The 17,611-nt window shown below is 39.6% G+C and overlaps 1 protein-coding gene across 5 annotated transcripts in view; it reads right to left on the bottom strand.

Moving 5' to 3' along the window:
- Positions 1-4,171: 4,171 nt before the first annotated feature.
- Positions 4,172-17,611, bottom strand: part of ZDHHC13 (zinc finger DHHC-type palmitoyltransferase 13) — a 53,144-nt gene continuing 39,704 nt past the window's right edge. For 4 of the 5 annotated variants that reach the window (XM_054439825.2, XM_054439824.2, XM_054439827.2 and 1 more), the window contains 7 exons: positions 17,472-17,594; positions 16,537-16,599; positions 15,754-15,847; positions 14,521-14,604; positions 10,329-10,486; positions 7,770-7,867; positions 4,172-4,768 (listed from right to left, as the gene is read on the bottom strand). In XM_054439825.2, the coding sequence (XP_054295800.1) occupies positions 4,630-4,768; positions 7,770-7,867; positions 10,329-10,486; positions 14,521-14,604; positions 15,754-15,847; positions 16,537-16,599; positions 17,472-17,594 (759 nt within the window). In that variant the 3' untranslated portion in view covers positions 4,172-4,629. Of the gene's footprint in view, positions 4,769-7,769; positions 7,868-10,328; positions 10,487-14,520; positions 14,605-15,753; positions 15,848-16,536; positions 16,600-17,471; positions 17,595-17,611 lie in introns of those variants that run through there. The other variant, XR_008492468.2, reaches the window with a different exon arrangement.

Below are 17,611 nucleotides of genomic sequence, written 5' to 3' on the forward strand. Positions count from 1 at the left end.
TTGAATTCCTATTTGCCTCCTTGTTAGAATGTGACATGTCAAGCCATTCACAGTGCTTGACACATAGTAGACACCTAATAAACATTTGTTGAGTGAATGAAATCGGGGAGAGTATAGGCCAGGCTAAATGCAAATTCTGCTAGAATCTAAAAGTTGATTACATACTGGAGTGAATGAGTTTAGAAAAAAACAAAACAAAGGAAGAAGCTTATTGTGGTTCAGCAACAGTTGTATTTCCCCTCCGTTTCTTGGGCATGCTGTTCCACTACATTTCCCAGGCTCCCCTGCTGTTCACTGAGACACATGACTGAGTTTGCCCAGTGAAGTCCTGGCCTCCATGACCTTTCAGGAGAGTCTCCATTCTTTCCATATGTCTGGATGTAGAAGTCCAGTGGATACCGAGGCCCTAGGAATGGTGGAGCCACTAGATGGGAAGCAGCTTGAGTCACTGCATGGAAGAACACCTGCTAACAGCTAAACAGACCATGACATGAGAAAGAAACATTGTGTGAAGCCACTGAGATTGGGAGGATATTTATTATTGCATGAGCTCCCGTGACTACTACACACCTGAAATATAGACTGTGCTACATCCAAGTGATTCCATTCATGGCGCCAGCGTCCATCCTAAGTCACAGGGGGCATGATCAAGATTTTGCCTGATATTTGTGAAAGAGATTCAAATTTGTTGTCTCTAATGTGGCTATATAGATATTTGAAGAAAGGAATAAAGTTATGGCAAAATAGCATAACAGTCACATTCTCCTGGCCCTGAAAAACATGATTGGGTTTGTCTTGGATTTAAAATAAAACAAAGACTAAACCTTGCTCTTATGCCACAAGCTACTGCTGTCTCCTCTCTCCTTTCAGAGCCAAGCTGTAAGACTAGATTCCACTTAGTCCTTAGTCTTTTAGACTCTTTAGTCTTCCTTGCCTCTACTCTCCATCCTCAACCACCACTAATAACTGAGGCCACTAATAACCTCTTTTTTTTTTTTTTTTGAGATGGAGTCTCGCTCTGTTGCACAGGCTAGAGTGCAATGGCACTATCTCAGCTCACTGCAACCTCTGCCTCCTGGGTTTAAGCGATTCTCTTGCCTCAGCTTCCCGAGTAGCTGGGATTACAAGCGTGTACCATCGTGCCTGGCTAATTTTTGTATTTTTAGTAGAGATGGGGTTTCCACCATGTTGGCCAGCTTGGTCTCGAACTCCTGGCCTAAAGTGATTCGCCAATCCCCACCGCGCCCGGCCCTACTAATAACCTCTTAATCACAAACTCTTTTGTCTTTCGTCAGCTATTCTCAACTTCTGCTCAAGCTGCTCCTTAGTTCCTGCCAACTGACTGCTTCCTCTCTGAAATGAATCCTCTCTTGATTCTATGACACTATTATTATTATTTTTTTTTTGAGGTGGAGTTTCCCTCTTGTTGCCCAGGCTGGAGTGCAGTGACGCAATCTCGGCTCACTGCAACTTCCACCTCCCAGGTTCAAGCGATTCTCCTGCCTCAGCCTCCCGAGTAGCTGGGATTACAGGCATGTGCCACCACGCCCGGCTCATTTTGTATTTTTAGTAGAGATGGGGTTTCTCCATGTTGGTCAGGCTGGTCTCAAACTCCCGACCTCAGGTGATCTGCCCACCTTGGCTTCCCAAAGTGCTAGGATTACAGGAGTGGCACCGTGTCTGGCTGACACTACTTTCTTGTCCTCCTACTCGATCTCCTTTTAGTTACTTCTTCCTTCTCCAGCTCCCTAAATCCATATTCCATAAGCTTTTGCTCCTGCCCTTCTCCTTCCTCTCACACTTTTTAGTCTGTTTGTTCGCATTAGTTGTCATCTTTGGTATCTTTTTAGCATTCATCTTTCCATTTGAGGAAGGTGACTCTCCATTTTCATCTATTTTCTACCTCTCCCCTGTGACAATCTTATCCATCTATGCAGATGATTCCCATCCATGCCCTGGCCTCTTTCCAGTTGCCTTCTAGACTTTCCCACTGGATAGCCTGCAAGTACCTCAAACTCAGTAGATCCCAGCCACCAAACTCATCACCTAGTCTCCCCACACTGTGTTCTTTATTTCTCAGAGTACCATCTTCATCCTCTCATTCATTGGGTTCAACATTTCAAAGCCATCTTTGACTCCTCTTTTTCTCCCCGTATCCACTCTGTGATCTGGGCCTGCTGGGTCGTCCTCTGTGCCACCGTCATCATCTTGCTTCAGGCCTTCATTACTTCTTGCCTAGACCATCATTAACAGCTTGTTTCTAATATTCTGTATCTGTCAAGTTTCACCAGAAAAACAGAAACCACACTAGTTATTTTAATAAAGAGAATATAGTAGAGGCAATTAGCTAAACAGGTGCTATTATTTTTGAAAAAGTAAAAAGAGAACACACTGATTTAACACAGAGATAGTAATTGCTAGAGGCAGCTATCACTCCTGGGAATAGGGAAACTAAGAGAAGAGATGGGTTATCATAATTCAGATGCCCAGAGAAGAAGTATCCCGGGGCAGAAGTCAGATGTCAAAGGAGAGAGCCCTGCCTGGTTATTGCTAGTACTTCTAATGGGGCACAATGAAATAGGTTTTGGGAAGAAGAAAAGTTAGACATTCGTTCCAAAATGTCATTGCAGGGCAAAGGGCCATCGTTGGAGCAACACTGAGAGGAAGAGCTGGCAAGAAGAATGGAATAAGTCTCTTTTCTGCTCCTTCTTGCAGCTTACTGGCAGACTTTAACAGGAAGTCATCTGGCAGGGAGACTGTAGCTTGCAGAATTCTAGCCCTAGAACATACAACACAGAGCACAGAAGGCTGGATTTTGTGCATTTCTCTACCTCTAGCTTATCTTTCTGGTAATCAGTTTTCTGTTACACTTCTCAATTAATAGCCAGCATTTATTGAACATTTACTATATGCCAAGTACAATTCTAAGCACTTTTAAACATTAACACATTTAATTCTCATAATGACATTTCAAATTACTATTATTATCTACATAATCCAAATGAGGAAACTGAGGTTCTAGAGATTTATGTCATTTGCCCAAAGGGATTAAAAGTAACTTATGCAGTAATTAGTAGGTCATAGATTCAAACCCAGGATCCCTAGAATCTGGTCTCTTTACCACTACAACTGCATACCTATTAAGCAGTGATTCTCAAGCTTAAACTTTTCACAATGTATAGAATGGAGAAGGTAAGGTTCCTTAAGTAAATGATTCTCAAACAGTAGTGTGCATATGTAAGAATCATTAGGATTCCAGCACTCTCTCCCCAGAGACTGATTTGAAAGGTCTGAGATGGAGAAACTGAATTTTAAACTGTGAGCCCTAGACACCCACCCTGGCCCTGTGACTCTGATCTAATGTCTCTGGACCATTTGGACCACAATACTAATTTGGTAGGAGTTGGTGAGAGAAGAAGGGAGAAAGAGAATATACCTTGGAAAAGCTCTTCTGTACCCCAATTGAGAAGCACAGTCTTCAAACACAATTCTGATAGCATCATCTCTTGCTTAAAATCCTGAAATTGGTTCAACAAATTCTAATATTTTTTGAACAAATACTATGTGTCACGTGATATTCTAGGTGACTGTGACTGTAGAGTGGCAGCCCCATTTGGTATCTCTGTGACCCTGGAGAAGATAAAAACTTCTTTGGCTTTAGTTTCCTTATCTGCATCTCTTATCTCTGGTAGAAGAAAGAACGGATCCTTGAAATGAAAGGCCAACATGATTAGAGTACAACATGATCCACTGACACTGCTAAACAAAACAGGATTATATGCTTCAAGGCTTTGTAGGTCACAATGAGAATTTTTGCTTTTACCCTAAGAGCAACAGGAACCCAAGGGAGGTTGTTCAGCAGGAAGGTGCCATGCCCAGGGGTGTATAAATACTATACTAAAGTTGAATTAGCATTTCCTGTAGAACAAAGGAAATTAGTAATTATAGTCATACCAGTCTAATATTTTGAGGGTACTAAGTAAAGTTGTAATTAATATTTAAGATTTTCTATGTTCTATTTTCTAAGTAAGACGAAAAACCAAATTAAATCTTGTTTACTGGTATTAATCATAATCTCAACTCATTCTTGGAATTGTGAACTAATTTGTGTCCTATGTACATCTTAATTTAAGACTCTAGAAGTGTTAAGTGCCAGAAACCAAGTCTCAACTACAAAAAAAATTTTTTTATTAAGTGTGAAAGCAAAACAGGTACATCTATTCAAATATTTTTTACATATTTATAGATACAACAAAGACAGATAACTTAGCAAAAATTACAAGTTTAAAGAATAGTACTATTTTGAAACAGCCAATATAGTATCTGAAAATATTCCATTTTATCCATAATCAGTGAGTATTATTTCCAAAAAAAGTAACTTGCATTTTCTTGTGAAAAATATGGGTTTTTTTTTTTAGATGTCTGCCAAGATTTATCAGAAAAGTCCATCTTTCTAAACCTAAAAAATTGTGATGCCTTTATTGAGAACTTTTTTATACCTAATGGCTTTAAAAACCACGTGTTTTCCTTTGGACTTAGGTGAACTCTAAATCTTTACTTCACTTTCAAACTACAGGGCACCAACATAAACAAAAACAAATCAGATTGAGAGTTTTGGGTTGCTTTTCTTCATACTGAGCGAAGAACCTTCTCCCTGGCTGGGTGAAAGACCACGGTGTACTGTGATGTCCAATCTACCACACAGGGCTTCACCAAGCCAAAGCAGCCACACTGAAAAAAATCTGCCAGGTTCTGCATGAATCCAAGACTGCCAAGAAAAAAAAAGAGAACATGTCTTACTATATTTCCTGTGTAGCTTGACAAACATTTATGGAGAATCTATAATATACAATGTCCTCTGAACATCTTGCAGCAATCCAGGGGTAGATGGGGTAGATCAGATAGTTCCCGGGCTTCTGGTACCTTAAAACTGAAGCCTATTTCTGGACCTGAATCTATATTTTGAGATTTCCTGGCTTCTGCTCGCTCAGCCACTTAATTGGGTTTTTCGTCGTCACTTCATTTTGGATTCCCCACTTAATGGACTGGCCAGTGACATCAATAAGTTTCTTTCTTTCTATTCCTACTTCCCTAATTCAGACCTTGATTACCTCAAAGGCCACATAGGCCAGAACAACTGTAATCAACAAGATGGGATTTTCCCTAAACCTTTTTTTTTTTTTTTTTTTTTTTTTTTTTTGAGACGAGTCTCGCTCTGTCGCCCAGGCTGGAGTGCAGTGGTGTGATCTCGGCTCACTGCAAGCTCCACCTCCCAGGTTCACGCCATTCTCCCGCCTCAGCCTCCTGAGTCGCTGGGACTACAGGCGCCCACCACCACGCCTGGCTAACTTTTTGTATTTTTTTAGTAGAGACGGGGTTTCACCGTGTTAGCCAGGATGGTCTCAATCTCCTAACCTCGTGATCCGCCCACCTCAGCCTCCCAAAGTGCTGGGATTACAGGCATGAGGCACCGCGCCCAGCCTCCCTAAACCTTATAAGTAACTCTCTAAATGAATTCTCTGTCTCAATTCCTTTTAATTCATCTTGCATATTGCAGACTGTTGTCCTCCAAAAACCCTGATATAGTCATAGCCCCTCACCTCCCAATCAAAACCCTTTAAAGATACTCCTCTGCCTAGAGGCTCAAATAAACATTCCTCCTCTTTGTATTCAAGGCTCTATACAATGTATCCCTCAAGTTCTAGCTCCTCTGTGCATCTTTATAAATCTCCTGCTCCAGCTACTCTGGCTCTATTTTTCCCATGATCATAGCTGTGTGGGCCTGGAATGCACACTGCTCTACACTTAGCTCAGGAACCCCCTTATCCTTTCAAGTCCTACCAGTTCTCAAGGCCCAGGCCAATATCCACATTTCCATTGGAGCTTTCCTGACTGCACTGTCTTGGGCATCATTTTTTCTCCATTAAATTTCAGAAGTACTACTATCTATTCCAGTTATGAGAAATGCTCATTTTTACGCATATGCTCTTATTTTTTAAGTGCTTAATCCAATCCCTTACACACGTCAAAACACACCTGTCCATGAGGATGACTGCGTTGCTGTTTAGAAGATTGTGTTCTGCATGGGGATGATGGCATTGCTGCCAGTAAAAGACCAACACTACTCAGAGGGCAACTTCCTGGGAAGAAGGCTATGTGGAGTTGATGGGGTGGCAGTGGGGACACATGCTAGAAATTTATAGGGCCTGGCTCAAAAGCTAGTTAGAGTAGTGTCCCCTTCCCCTTGGTTTCAGTTTCAGTTACCTGTGGTCAACAGCAGCCCAAAAATATTAAAATGAAAAATTCCAGAAATAAACAATTAATAAGCTTTAAATTGCATGCCGTTCTGAGGAGCATGATGAAATCTCATGCCATCCAGCTCTGTCTGCCTGAGACATAAATCATCCCTTTGTCTGGTGTTTCCACTCTGTCTACACTACCTGCCTGTTGGGTTATCAGACTGAAATAACATGGTATATACAGAGTTCAGTACTATCTGCAGTTTCAGGCATCCATTGGGGTTCTTGGAACACATCCCTCATGGAGAAAGGGTGACTACTGTACTGAGTAAAAGTAACTTAGGGCAGGAAAACAAGTAAAATCTTTGGTTTGGGCGGGACTTAGGTTTTCCCTTGAGTTCCTCTAGTTGATGCTGCCATCACTCAGCAAACGTGCTCTAGTGCTCTCATGTGTCCCTCTATTCAGACTCTTCTCTAGGGCTTGGAATGCCCTTCCTCCCTCCCAACTCCATTGTGCTCTGCCCCACATCTCTCAAGGCTCAGCTTCAAATTCCAACTCTATCACAGGCTTCCATAGTTTAGTGGAGTAAATATTTATTCCTCTGGTTTAGCTACAAAGAAAAGGACTTTATTATCACTGTCTATGTGAAACAATCATCACAAGTTTATACTCCTTTCCACTCGCCATTGCTTTAGCCATCTCTTCCCAGTTAAGTCAATTTCTCTCCTCTCCTAAATACACATTGTAGTTATATCCCAGTCTCTGATCCCCTTGTCTAACAGCCTAACAGTTTCATCTTGTACCAACAGCATGCTTTAAAATAGACTGCTCATGAGATATGCAGCCAGCGTTCAAATCCCCAGAGGGCTCTGGGTCACCTCTGCAGCACTCCCAGTTTCCAAGACCCTGCCATAAGTGGCAGGGAGATAAGCTTCAAAGCCCAATCTTTCATATCATAAGACGAAAGTCTTTCTACACATACTCTCATTTTCAACTGAAAATGTGTTTTATACAACCAAATGCTCCAGGGGGAACAAATCCAAATCTGAAAAATTGGCTTCTCCCTGGTACAAGTGGGCACATTCAACATAGGGCTAGAAGAATTAGTGGTGATAGAAAGCCAGGCTGAAAATCCTGGCAAAGCACACAAGTGAACGCTCTCTACAGAGCACCCTGTGGCTGGCTCTCTCAGCCATACACTTAATTATCTCACATCAACTCCACGCCAGCAACAAACAACCTTGTGACCATGTGGCTTGACTGGAGAGATTCCCCACCTTGGCAAAACTTCAAAGTCACTTACTATTTGTGTTGTGTCCAGTAAACTAACTCTCGAATTCTTACCACCTTGGGGCTCACGACTTTACCACTCACCCCATCACTAAAGCTTCTCTAAGAAAAGGGGGGTCAACTGTACTAGATGGCAAATTACTGAACAGCAGCATGGCCATGGATAGTGGCACCAGCTTAGGAAACCAGTGACTAGGGATCTTCCACAGGACTCAGCGTCCAAAACAGGTCTCGCTTACTTGTATGGTGTCTTCCTGAGGGACAACGTCTGTTTCATATGCTTGCTCTGCTTCTGCAGGCTGATTCTCTCATGGGAGGTCAGGCCCAGAAAGGCAATCTGAAAAAGAAGGGTGGAAGGGACATGCAAAATACCACATCGTAGCTCCCTCACTCTTCGCAGTACATCACAGGACACTGGCAAACATTTAGTAGTCCCCTAAAGACAACATCCCCCAGCTTTCTAACCAAGGATCATGCTGATGCAGAGATTCAGCAGCCTTAAACTATACTCTCCCATATAAATCTAGTAGCTGGGCATTTTGTATTTTTTTAATTGTCTAATTTTTATTAACCTGCAAGAAAGTACTATACATTGACTTAGAGTTGTGAAATAACTGCTATATTAATTCAAGCTATGGCATATGGTAATGTTTAATTTTCAGCACATTCAGTGTGCAACTTTTAGATAAATAAAACAATATAAGATCAGTATCAGTGCAATTATCTCAATTTGTGTGTTCTCTTTAGTATTTCCTTGAAAAGGGCCAAAGAAAAAGTTAATCAGAAGTAAAGAACATTTAATTCCAAAAACATGCGGAAGACTGAGAATTAAGGTAACTTAAAAATTCTTAAATCATTAAAAACCATAACTACTCACAGAGTTATCTCATTTAAACCTCAAGTTCCTTATCTGTAAAGCAGCTCATCATACCACCCTCATCATATTATTTTAAGGATTTGAGATAATCTATTTAAAATACCTAACTGCGGCAGGGCGCGGTGGCTCACGCCTGTAATCCCAGCGCTTTGGCAGGTCGAGGCAGGTGGATCACGAGGTCAGGAGTTCGAGAGCAGCCTGGCCAACGTGGTGAAACCCCGTCTCTACTAAAAATACAAAAATTAGCTGGGCGTAGTGGTGGGCGCCTGTAATCCCAGCTACTTGGGAGGCTGACGCAGAAGAATCACTTGAAACGGGAAGGCGGAGGTTGCAGTGAGCCGAGATCCCGCCACTGCAGTTCAGCATGGGTGAAAGAGCGAAACTATGTCTCAAAAAATAAATACATAAATAAGTAAATAAAATCAAATACCTAATGCAGAGGATTAGAGAGATGAAGTAACTGATTCAAGGCCACACAGCTTAGAGTGGGAGAGCTGGGACTGACTACTTGGTCAGTGTGAGAATAAAGCCCATGCTCCTAACCAACACCTAGACACTCAGCTTGACTTGCTACAGTCAAAACCACGACTACCCAGAGCACTCAGGAAATGAACGTTTTCAAAGAACTGGATTGTTTTGTTCATTAAGAAAACAGCTTTGTTCTGAATTCTTCCTTTTGAAAATTATCTGAAACTTTGAGTCCATTTTTTGCCTTATTGACCTTTTTCTAAAAAATTAAAGATATTATCATCTCATATACTTGTACTTATTCTAAGATTCCAGAAAAAAAGAAAGATAATTAGAAATGATGTCTCAGAGCATTATAAATACTAAGTATTATAAATGATAATATTAATAATCACAGATGCTAGTATCTATTCTTGCTGCTGGAGTCTATTGCAGTCAGAGTGATAGGAGATTGAGAGGAATGTTCAGAAACCTCAGTTTAGTCAATATTATTAACTCAGTTTCATCCCTAAACATTTTTTTCTTTTTTCTCTTTAATTTCTTTCTTTTTCCCTCCCTTCCTCCTTCTCTTCTTGTTATTATTATCATTATTATTATTTTGAGATTGATTACTTTCCCATAAAAGTGGAATACACTTTGATTTGGTTAAGTAATGCTCTAATTATCTGAGGTCTTACAGTAATTGATTCAGACTGATGACCACCTGCTGCCCATTCCACGTGGGCAGGACACAGCAATAATGAGAATTAGGTTAGGCTCATAGGGGATGGAAGCCAGCAGGGAAGGGACTAAAGCTTTGGAGAAAGCTGAAGGTGACTACTGCCCTGGAGCCTGAACTTTCTAATGGCCATGGCCTTCTCTGAAAATGTAATTACTATGACCATTGGTTAGTGATGTATTTTTCATTTCTTACCACTCTCATCCATTTAAACACTGCATAGTAATAAGGGTAATAAACAGGGTTGGAAAAACTGAGGGAAAACAATCATCTGATGTTTGCATGATGGTTTACAGTTTATACTATGCTTATATCCAACATATAATTTAACTGTACAACGGAAAAAGCCCTTGAATGAGACTGTCAGAAGACCTAAGTTTCCAGTTCTGATTTTATCACACACTGGGTGACCTTCAGCAATTCAATTTACCTTTCTGTACTTCTATCTATAAAATAAAGAGGTCAGATTAGGTAACTCCTAGGTCAAACTCTAATAATTTATTATGCTAACCTTTAAACCATCTTGTGGTTTAATGTAGTAGACAGGTGTTATTATCCTCATTTTACAGATAAAATACCTGAAATTCAAGTGTGGTTAAATGACATGGCTAGACCCACAGAGTCAGTGACAGAGGTAAAAACAGAATGTACATCTTCTGATTTTAAATTCAAGTCTGTCTCACTACAAGTTTTAGAAATTTTACCCAAAGCCATTATAAAAAGAGAAATAAATACCTGAAAGAGTTGATTCAATAATAAAAATGTTGACCATGAGAAATGGAAAGTTGCTAGCATCAAGATATATAAAACCCAAGGGGAACAGGCCACAATCTGATTGAGGTAAGTCCATAATCCATCTTCTTTGAATGTTGTGGCACAATGACTGGACCAATCTGTGAATTCACCAAAAAAAAAAAAAAAAAAAAAAGGCAATAAACTACTTGTCAGTCTCCAAGAAGATAAAATCACTGCAGTTCTATATAGAGAGAAGAGAAAGTATGGCACAGATCATGATTCAATTTTAGGATTTCATTTTCCACATGACAGCTCAAAAACTAAAGATGACAAAATGGTGGCAATACAGTGTTAACTGAGGCTATAACACTGTATAAGTAGTTGACAGTGAAGGAATAAAGCAAAAAGGGTCCATAAAATCTTTACTAAAATCAGCATTCAGCATAAGATATACTGGCCTGAAGTTAATTATTTGTTTAGAACACTCCCTACCTTATTCATATTTATAGCAACTATGGGTCTATTACAGGACTGAATATAAACTCTTATTAAGCGTTCAGATGAACAGGCCATTGCTGTGGGCACAAGATATCCCATAAGCACCTAGATGTCATCAGAATACAATCTAATAGGATGCAGGGAGCTGGGCATGGGTACACTTCTGTACTGACACCATAACTAAATCTGCAGAGGAAGAAAGGCCAGATGAAGGGACTCACAAGACAGATACTCCTTGGAAAAGAATATAGAGCAAGATTCAGATGGTCACAGCTCAGTTTCTCCCCAGGTGTGCCAATTAAAGAACTTTACTATGGCTTTCATATTAACCTCCTAACCCATGTAGCTAGGAGCAGCAGTAAGGAGAAATACACACAGGAAGCAGCAGAAACAAGGGAACAGATCTTCAAGGTTATGTAAATCCAGTGACTTTTACAGGCACCCTGGCCATGCATAAAGCGTGAATTATTTTTAAAAGATAATTCTGTCGATTTGCACCTTGAGGTTTCATAAATGCCTCCGACAATTTGACAAATAGTTTTGGACATTTTCCCAATGCTGCTCTGAAGAACTCCAGGGACAGGAAGAAAATGAGTCTATGACTTTCCTGTCAACTGTCCATTTAAATCCTAAAAATCTAAATTTTTTTTTCTCTTTAAGTCTCTGATTCCCAATCATCTTTCATGAATATGTGCCAGAAGCATTCTAAGAGCAATCATCACAGAGTAGCAATCAAGGTACAAGTTAAGGCAAATTACACTCTCTCTAGAGCGTCTCATTAGGACAGCAAAGAAAGATGCATCCCATGCACCTGATATCACAAAAAAGAATATGATTTCCAACAGTAGGTGGAGAAAACAGCTGTTGAGTTGGAAAGAATGTCTATTTTCTTTCAGCTTATGGATTTCTACTGCTCCCATCTGGGAATTCTTTTGATAATACAGCATGATCTCACACTGAAGTTTTCAGAATACTGGTTTTCAGATTTAATATCAAAGATACGACAGCAAGTTGTCACGTACATTATCTTATGCAATGTAACACTTTAATTTGTGCTAATACATTCTTATCAGCTGGCCAGTGGCTAATGGTAGGGAACTCACATCACTCCAGGTCAATCGTTTTCATCTTTAGATGGCTCTGACAGTTACAGAGTTCTTCCTGATGGTAATCTACAATCTGTCTTTCTGTAACTTGTAGGATGCTGACACTTTTGGAGTCACTTACTGTCCACCTTGTAAACAGACCTTACAAAAGATGAAACGGATAGAGGCTGTACAGAAGTAGCAGCTATTGGATCACATGAGAAGGAGAGTATAGAGCAGGGCTCTAGTAATACAGCATTAATGGTAAACAAGGGAGGTGGGATGACAGTGAGGCCTCATTAGAGAAATGCAGCACAAGTTCATGTTTTGTCTGTGAAATAATAATAAATGACACAATGCCCTCACTCAGTGTAAAGAAATATTGCTGGAATATAAATGGAATAAAGGTAACAAAATACACTCAGCTAGTTTATACAGTTGTAAGTGAATATAAGGTGGGACTGTTCTTATGAAACAAAATGTAATATGAAAATTGGTTCAGAGCCAGAGAAAAAAGACAAAGAGGAGGAAAGAATCAACATGTGTAATAAAAAAACTAACTTGGAAAGACTGAATGTGATGGAAAATCGCTTCTGTTCTTATCAATACAGTCTTATGCTGGTCATAGACGCCAAACAAAGGTGACTATTTTTAGTGAAGAGAGAGAAGAGAGGAGAGGCAGGAGTGGTGTAAACTCTGGCTCCTCTCCCATATGATCCAGTCCAAGAGACAAGTTGGTCCATGTGCCAACTTACAAAGGTTTTCCAGGAATATGCTTTACTGTCAGGCCTTGAAAGGCAGCTTTCTCAATAGAACCAAGCGCTGTCAAAAACTCTTTTACTTTTTACACCATAAGACATAATCTAAGAAGTTTTAAAAATCAAATGCTGGCCAGGTGCAGTACTTCATGTTTGTAATCCCAGCACTTTGGGAAGCTGAGGCAGGAGAATCACTTGAGGCCTGGAGCTTGAAACCAGCCTGGGCAACATGGTGAAGACGCTATCTCTACAAAAAATTTAAAAATTAACTGGGCATGGTGACAGGCACCTGTAGTCTCAGCTATTTGGGAGGCCAAGGCAGGAGGATCACTTGAGCACAAAAAGTTACGGCTGCAGTGAGCCATGATTGTGCCGCTGCATTCCAGTCTGGGCGACAGAGTGAGACCCTGTTTCAAAAAATACATTAATAAATAAGCAAAAAACAAACAAATAAAATTAAAATTAATTAAAATAAAAATAGAACGCTCAGGGTTACTGGTGGCCTTTGACAAGAACTGAGCTCAGAGATTACAACCTTCTGACTATCAGACCTATTTAAAATGGTGACAGTTACATTTAGCTACAAAAGCATTGCCTAGTGATCAAAGACACCCAAGGCGTCAGGTAGGAAAGGGTCTGACAAGGTAACTGAAGCCCTCCATGCCTATGGCAGGGCAAAAAATAACTCATTACACATAGATACTAGTTAATAATCTCTAAAAATAAAACCCCAAACAAAACAAAATTTGTAATACTTGATATTTCTAGGGAGGGAAACTGGGAGCCTGGGGGGCAATTGTACAAAGAATTGCCTTTCGAAAACTAACAAAAATTTTAAACTAAAGAGACAGAGAGACACAGAAGAGAGAAAGAGAGGAAAAAAGTATATGTGTATTGGGCTTAGGATGCTAAGGGGAAAATAATGTTCTTAATGTCTTTCGGAATTACTCCAGACTTCAGCTCAAGCAACAAACTAGTACCCTACTGGTAAAGTCTAAGATTTGACCAAGAACGTAACAGGAGGGTGGATGGAAGTGAAGTCTCTGTGTTTAGAGCCCAATTCTCCCAAAGCCTTAAAATAAATAAATAATAAACATTTAAAGTCCAAATAAACTACAAGCACTATAGGTTTTTCCAGTTAGGTAACCTATTTCCGAGGTCTGAAAGACATAATTATGCAATTCTTAAGACATAGCCAAAATCTTTCTTGCTTCAATTTAAACCCTGTCCTTCTTAGTCAACCACCGCAGAACAGCTGGCTGTCATTCCCTATGTGAGACCCCTATATACTCTTTTAAACTGCTACTGAAAGCTTTTTTCCTTCCTCAGGGCCGCAGAATAAGTGATCTAATGTTTTCTTCCAAGTTACTATTTCCAACCTTTTAACTGTTAGTATTCCCATCAGTTCTCAGTTTCAACTTGATACTTACCAAATAGCATGCGCTTTCAGAGGTTTGTTCCTTAATGACTGGACAACTATCCCCCAACCTCTCTACCACCGACCTTTTTTTTTTTTTCCTGTTTTATTCGCTTATCACCTCCAGCTTTGTACTTCAGCAGCTGACTTTCCCTCTTCACTGGGGAGCAAATCTGCACTTGCCTTAAATGAATTTCCACTTTTGACCACTTTTCAAATTTACCACATTTTTTTCCTAAAGTACTGAGAACTAACCTCATCTTGTATTTCTTGCAGCTTCCCAATGCTGAGGGAGTCTTAGAGGCATTTGCTTTGTTTTTATTAGGAGTATGGTTTATAGTCACCCAGCCAGAATGTGATATACAAGGGTTTACAAGGAAAAGTAGAAATGGGTGTAGGTGTATGTGCTTGTTGTAAGAAAAATTTACACTTACAGATGAAAGATCCATATATAATCCAGCCACATACCATAGAAAGGAAAAACAAGAAGAATATGTAATAGTGATGGTTGCCAAAACCTAAAGAAAAAAGAAAAAAACATACTTAATATTTTCGTTTCTTCTGATTTTCAACATAAGACCTCCTTAACCACTTTCCTGTCAAAAGTCTTCACCAAAGTAAAATAGAAATAAAGCTGTTGCTTTGCTTTTAAGTACCATTAAATCAAACCACACATTTCTGATATGTCACAGTCAATTGTCCATGTTAACTGAACTAATATTTATTCATTGCTTACTTAAAAGAAGATACTTTTTTGGACTAGAATAAAGTTAACTAAGCAAACACTGCTCTAGGCTGGCCTATCCTGTGATGGAAGGAAGAGAAGCAGGCAGGAATTTGGACAAATCATACCCTGTCTCTTTCTTCCTTCCATGCAACATGTTTGTAAAAGTACAACTTCTGGAATAGAATAAAGTTAACTAAGCAAACACTTTTCTAGGGTGTCCTATCCTGTGATAGAAGGAAGGGAACCAGGCGGGATTTTGGACAAATCATACCCTGTCTCTTTCCTCCTTCCATATAACATGTTTGTAAAAGCACCACCTCTGAATATCAAGGATTGACTTAATCAGGGGGAACACAGAAAACGAATCTGAGGAGCAGCAACAAATTTACATGTTGCTACTGGACATGCAAAGAGTGGCAACCCACAATCTGAGAAAACTTCTACAGAAGGGAAGAAAGCGGGAAGGGCCAGGCAACTAAGTCTTCTCTTGCACACGCTGCCTTCTCAATGCTGGAGATGGGAGCATTTCAATGCTAATGACACAAATACTCCTCAGCTGCTACATCATGGTCCGACCTTCTCTTGGAGCAAAACCCGGCAGAAGGAACAACACCCACTGGAATCAGGAGATCTAGGCTTGCATATTACTAGTTGTGTCACTGTAAGTTAAGTGTTTTAACGTCTCTGATCTAGCGTTTTTACAAGTAATATGGAGATAATACTTTTTCTGTCTACTTCACAGGCCTGTGGCTACCAAAAAGAATGATGCATGTGCAAATATTATGTTACCTGTAGAGTAATAACGATGTATGGGCTCATTGCTATTGGAATACTGGAATATTGAAAATGTAGCCCTAGGATGCCCTTCCACTTTTTCTGTGAGTCATAACTAAACATATGCTTAACTTCATAGTAGTAATTGAAAAATTAAATCTCTCACCTATGCACCGTCCAGTCCACAGGCAGTGTTGATCATATCGAGCTACACAGGAGTTGCATACATGGCAATGGAGTGACCTTAATGGCTTCCTTATCTAAGTGGGCAATTAAGAGAGGCCTAAGCAAAAACCAGTGTCTCAAAGTGGTAACAAATCACAAGCAAAATTTTAACTTTAGGTCACAAAGGCATTGGCACAAATCCTAAATAGACCATCAATTCACACAGAGGCTGTGGAATGCCTTATTAGTATTTACTTCCATATGTCTACTTTGATTATGACATCACTAAGTGGGATCTGAATTCCAGAGCCTGTTCACACTGGCTAAGTGGAAATGAGGCAGTACCACAGAGCAAAGTAAGCACAGAACTAAGGGAAGGAAACCCAAGTTCCATTTTTAGCACCACCAATAATTTGGGAGAATTTACTTCCTCCCTTGATTCCTCAATTGCAAAATGAGAGGTTTCACTAAGTGGTTTCTAAGGTCATTATGAGCCTCTGATTTGACGTTAGTTCTAATATATGCTTCATGACAGAGAAAAGCAAATAAAACACACAATGGATAATTCACAGAGAGATGTAACCAGAGACAACTTCAAGAGATTATAAACATCATTCTGCCATATGTTCAAGACAGAAAGCTGTTCAGACAGGAATGTAAAATTAGAAATGGGTAAAAACAAAGGTGTATAAATATACCATGAAGATCTGACAAATGCTTACATCAGCAACATTACCAAGAATTTGCTTTCACTATGGAAAAAAATTATATAGAAAAAACTCACAAGACACGATGTACAAAATGTTCTGAAGTCCAGAGAGCCAGTTTCTGCAAGGGTGATGATATTCTGAAAGACATGAAGTTTGACCTATTATCACATTTTATTGGAAAATGTATTATGCACGGTTATACACCATTCTCACAGTTCTCGCTCCAAAGTGAAGTAGTTAGAAAAGCAATTTGGAATACTTGCCACCAAATCATTCTGTGTTTGAAATGATGTGACTCTTCAAGGTTGCATTTTCAACCAACAGCTAATAAATTAGGATGCATAAAAATTATACCACCCCACCACTCCCGCCTATCACCTCATCTCTGTGAATGGCAATCATCCCCCAGTTATGATCTGCTAGAGAAAAATAAATATGCACATATACACACACATTAAAAAAGAAAAACCCACCAGTATACATCAAAACTGAAAGCTACAAGCACCAAGGGCTGGGTCTTTCAGGAACACTGGCTTTAGGTAACAAAGACAACATTCTCCAACTTCTAAACATTCATGAGCAACGGAAAACATGCCATGTCATCTGACAACTTCACATTTGAGGAAGAGGAGGGGCATCTCCTCAGCCAATAAGCAGAAGGACTCTCCCTGGTCACTGACTAGTTACTCTCCATTTGTTAAGTGGGGAAATGTAAGCTAAATGACCATTATGAAAATGTTATTACAAGGAAGTAGGAGATAATATTCCTAAAAGGAATCACATCTGAAAAAGTCTTGGTGGGATATTATTTCAACAGAAAATAAAAATATGTGTTAAAACTTTCATATACATAAATGAAAAAACTGTAAGAGTGGAAATCTAATTTTTGCTATATCACCCCACATGTCATGCAGCCGTAACAAAAAGCAAACATCTGCATATGTGCATATAAACTTTCTAAAGTTTAAAAACCCTTCTATTAAAAATATCAGTAACAAAGAAATCTCACCACTTTCTTTTCTTCTTCAGAAGCCTTAGTGAAACCTGGATCAGTTGCCCAAGTCTTATAGAAAAAGTATAGAAAGGCTACTATGCTGAAAATGAAACTGAAATAGAAAGGGGCTCCTGCTAAATGTTAAAGCCAAGTTA

Source organism: Pongo pygmaeus, chromosome 9 (genome assembly GCF_028885625.2).
Source record: "Pongo pygmaeus isolate AG05252 chromosome 9, NHGRI_mPonPyg2-v2.0_pri, whole genome shotgun sequence".
Taxonomy (NCBI): domain Eukaryota; kingdom Metazoa; phylum Chordata; class Mammalia; order Primates; family Hominidae; genus Pongo; species Pongo pygmaeus.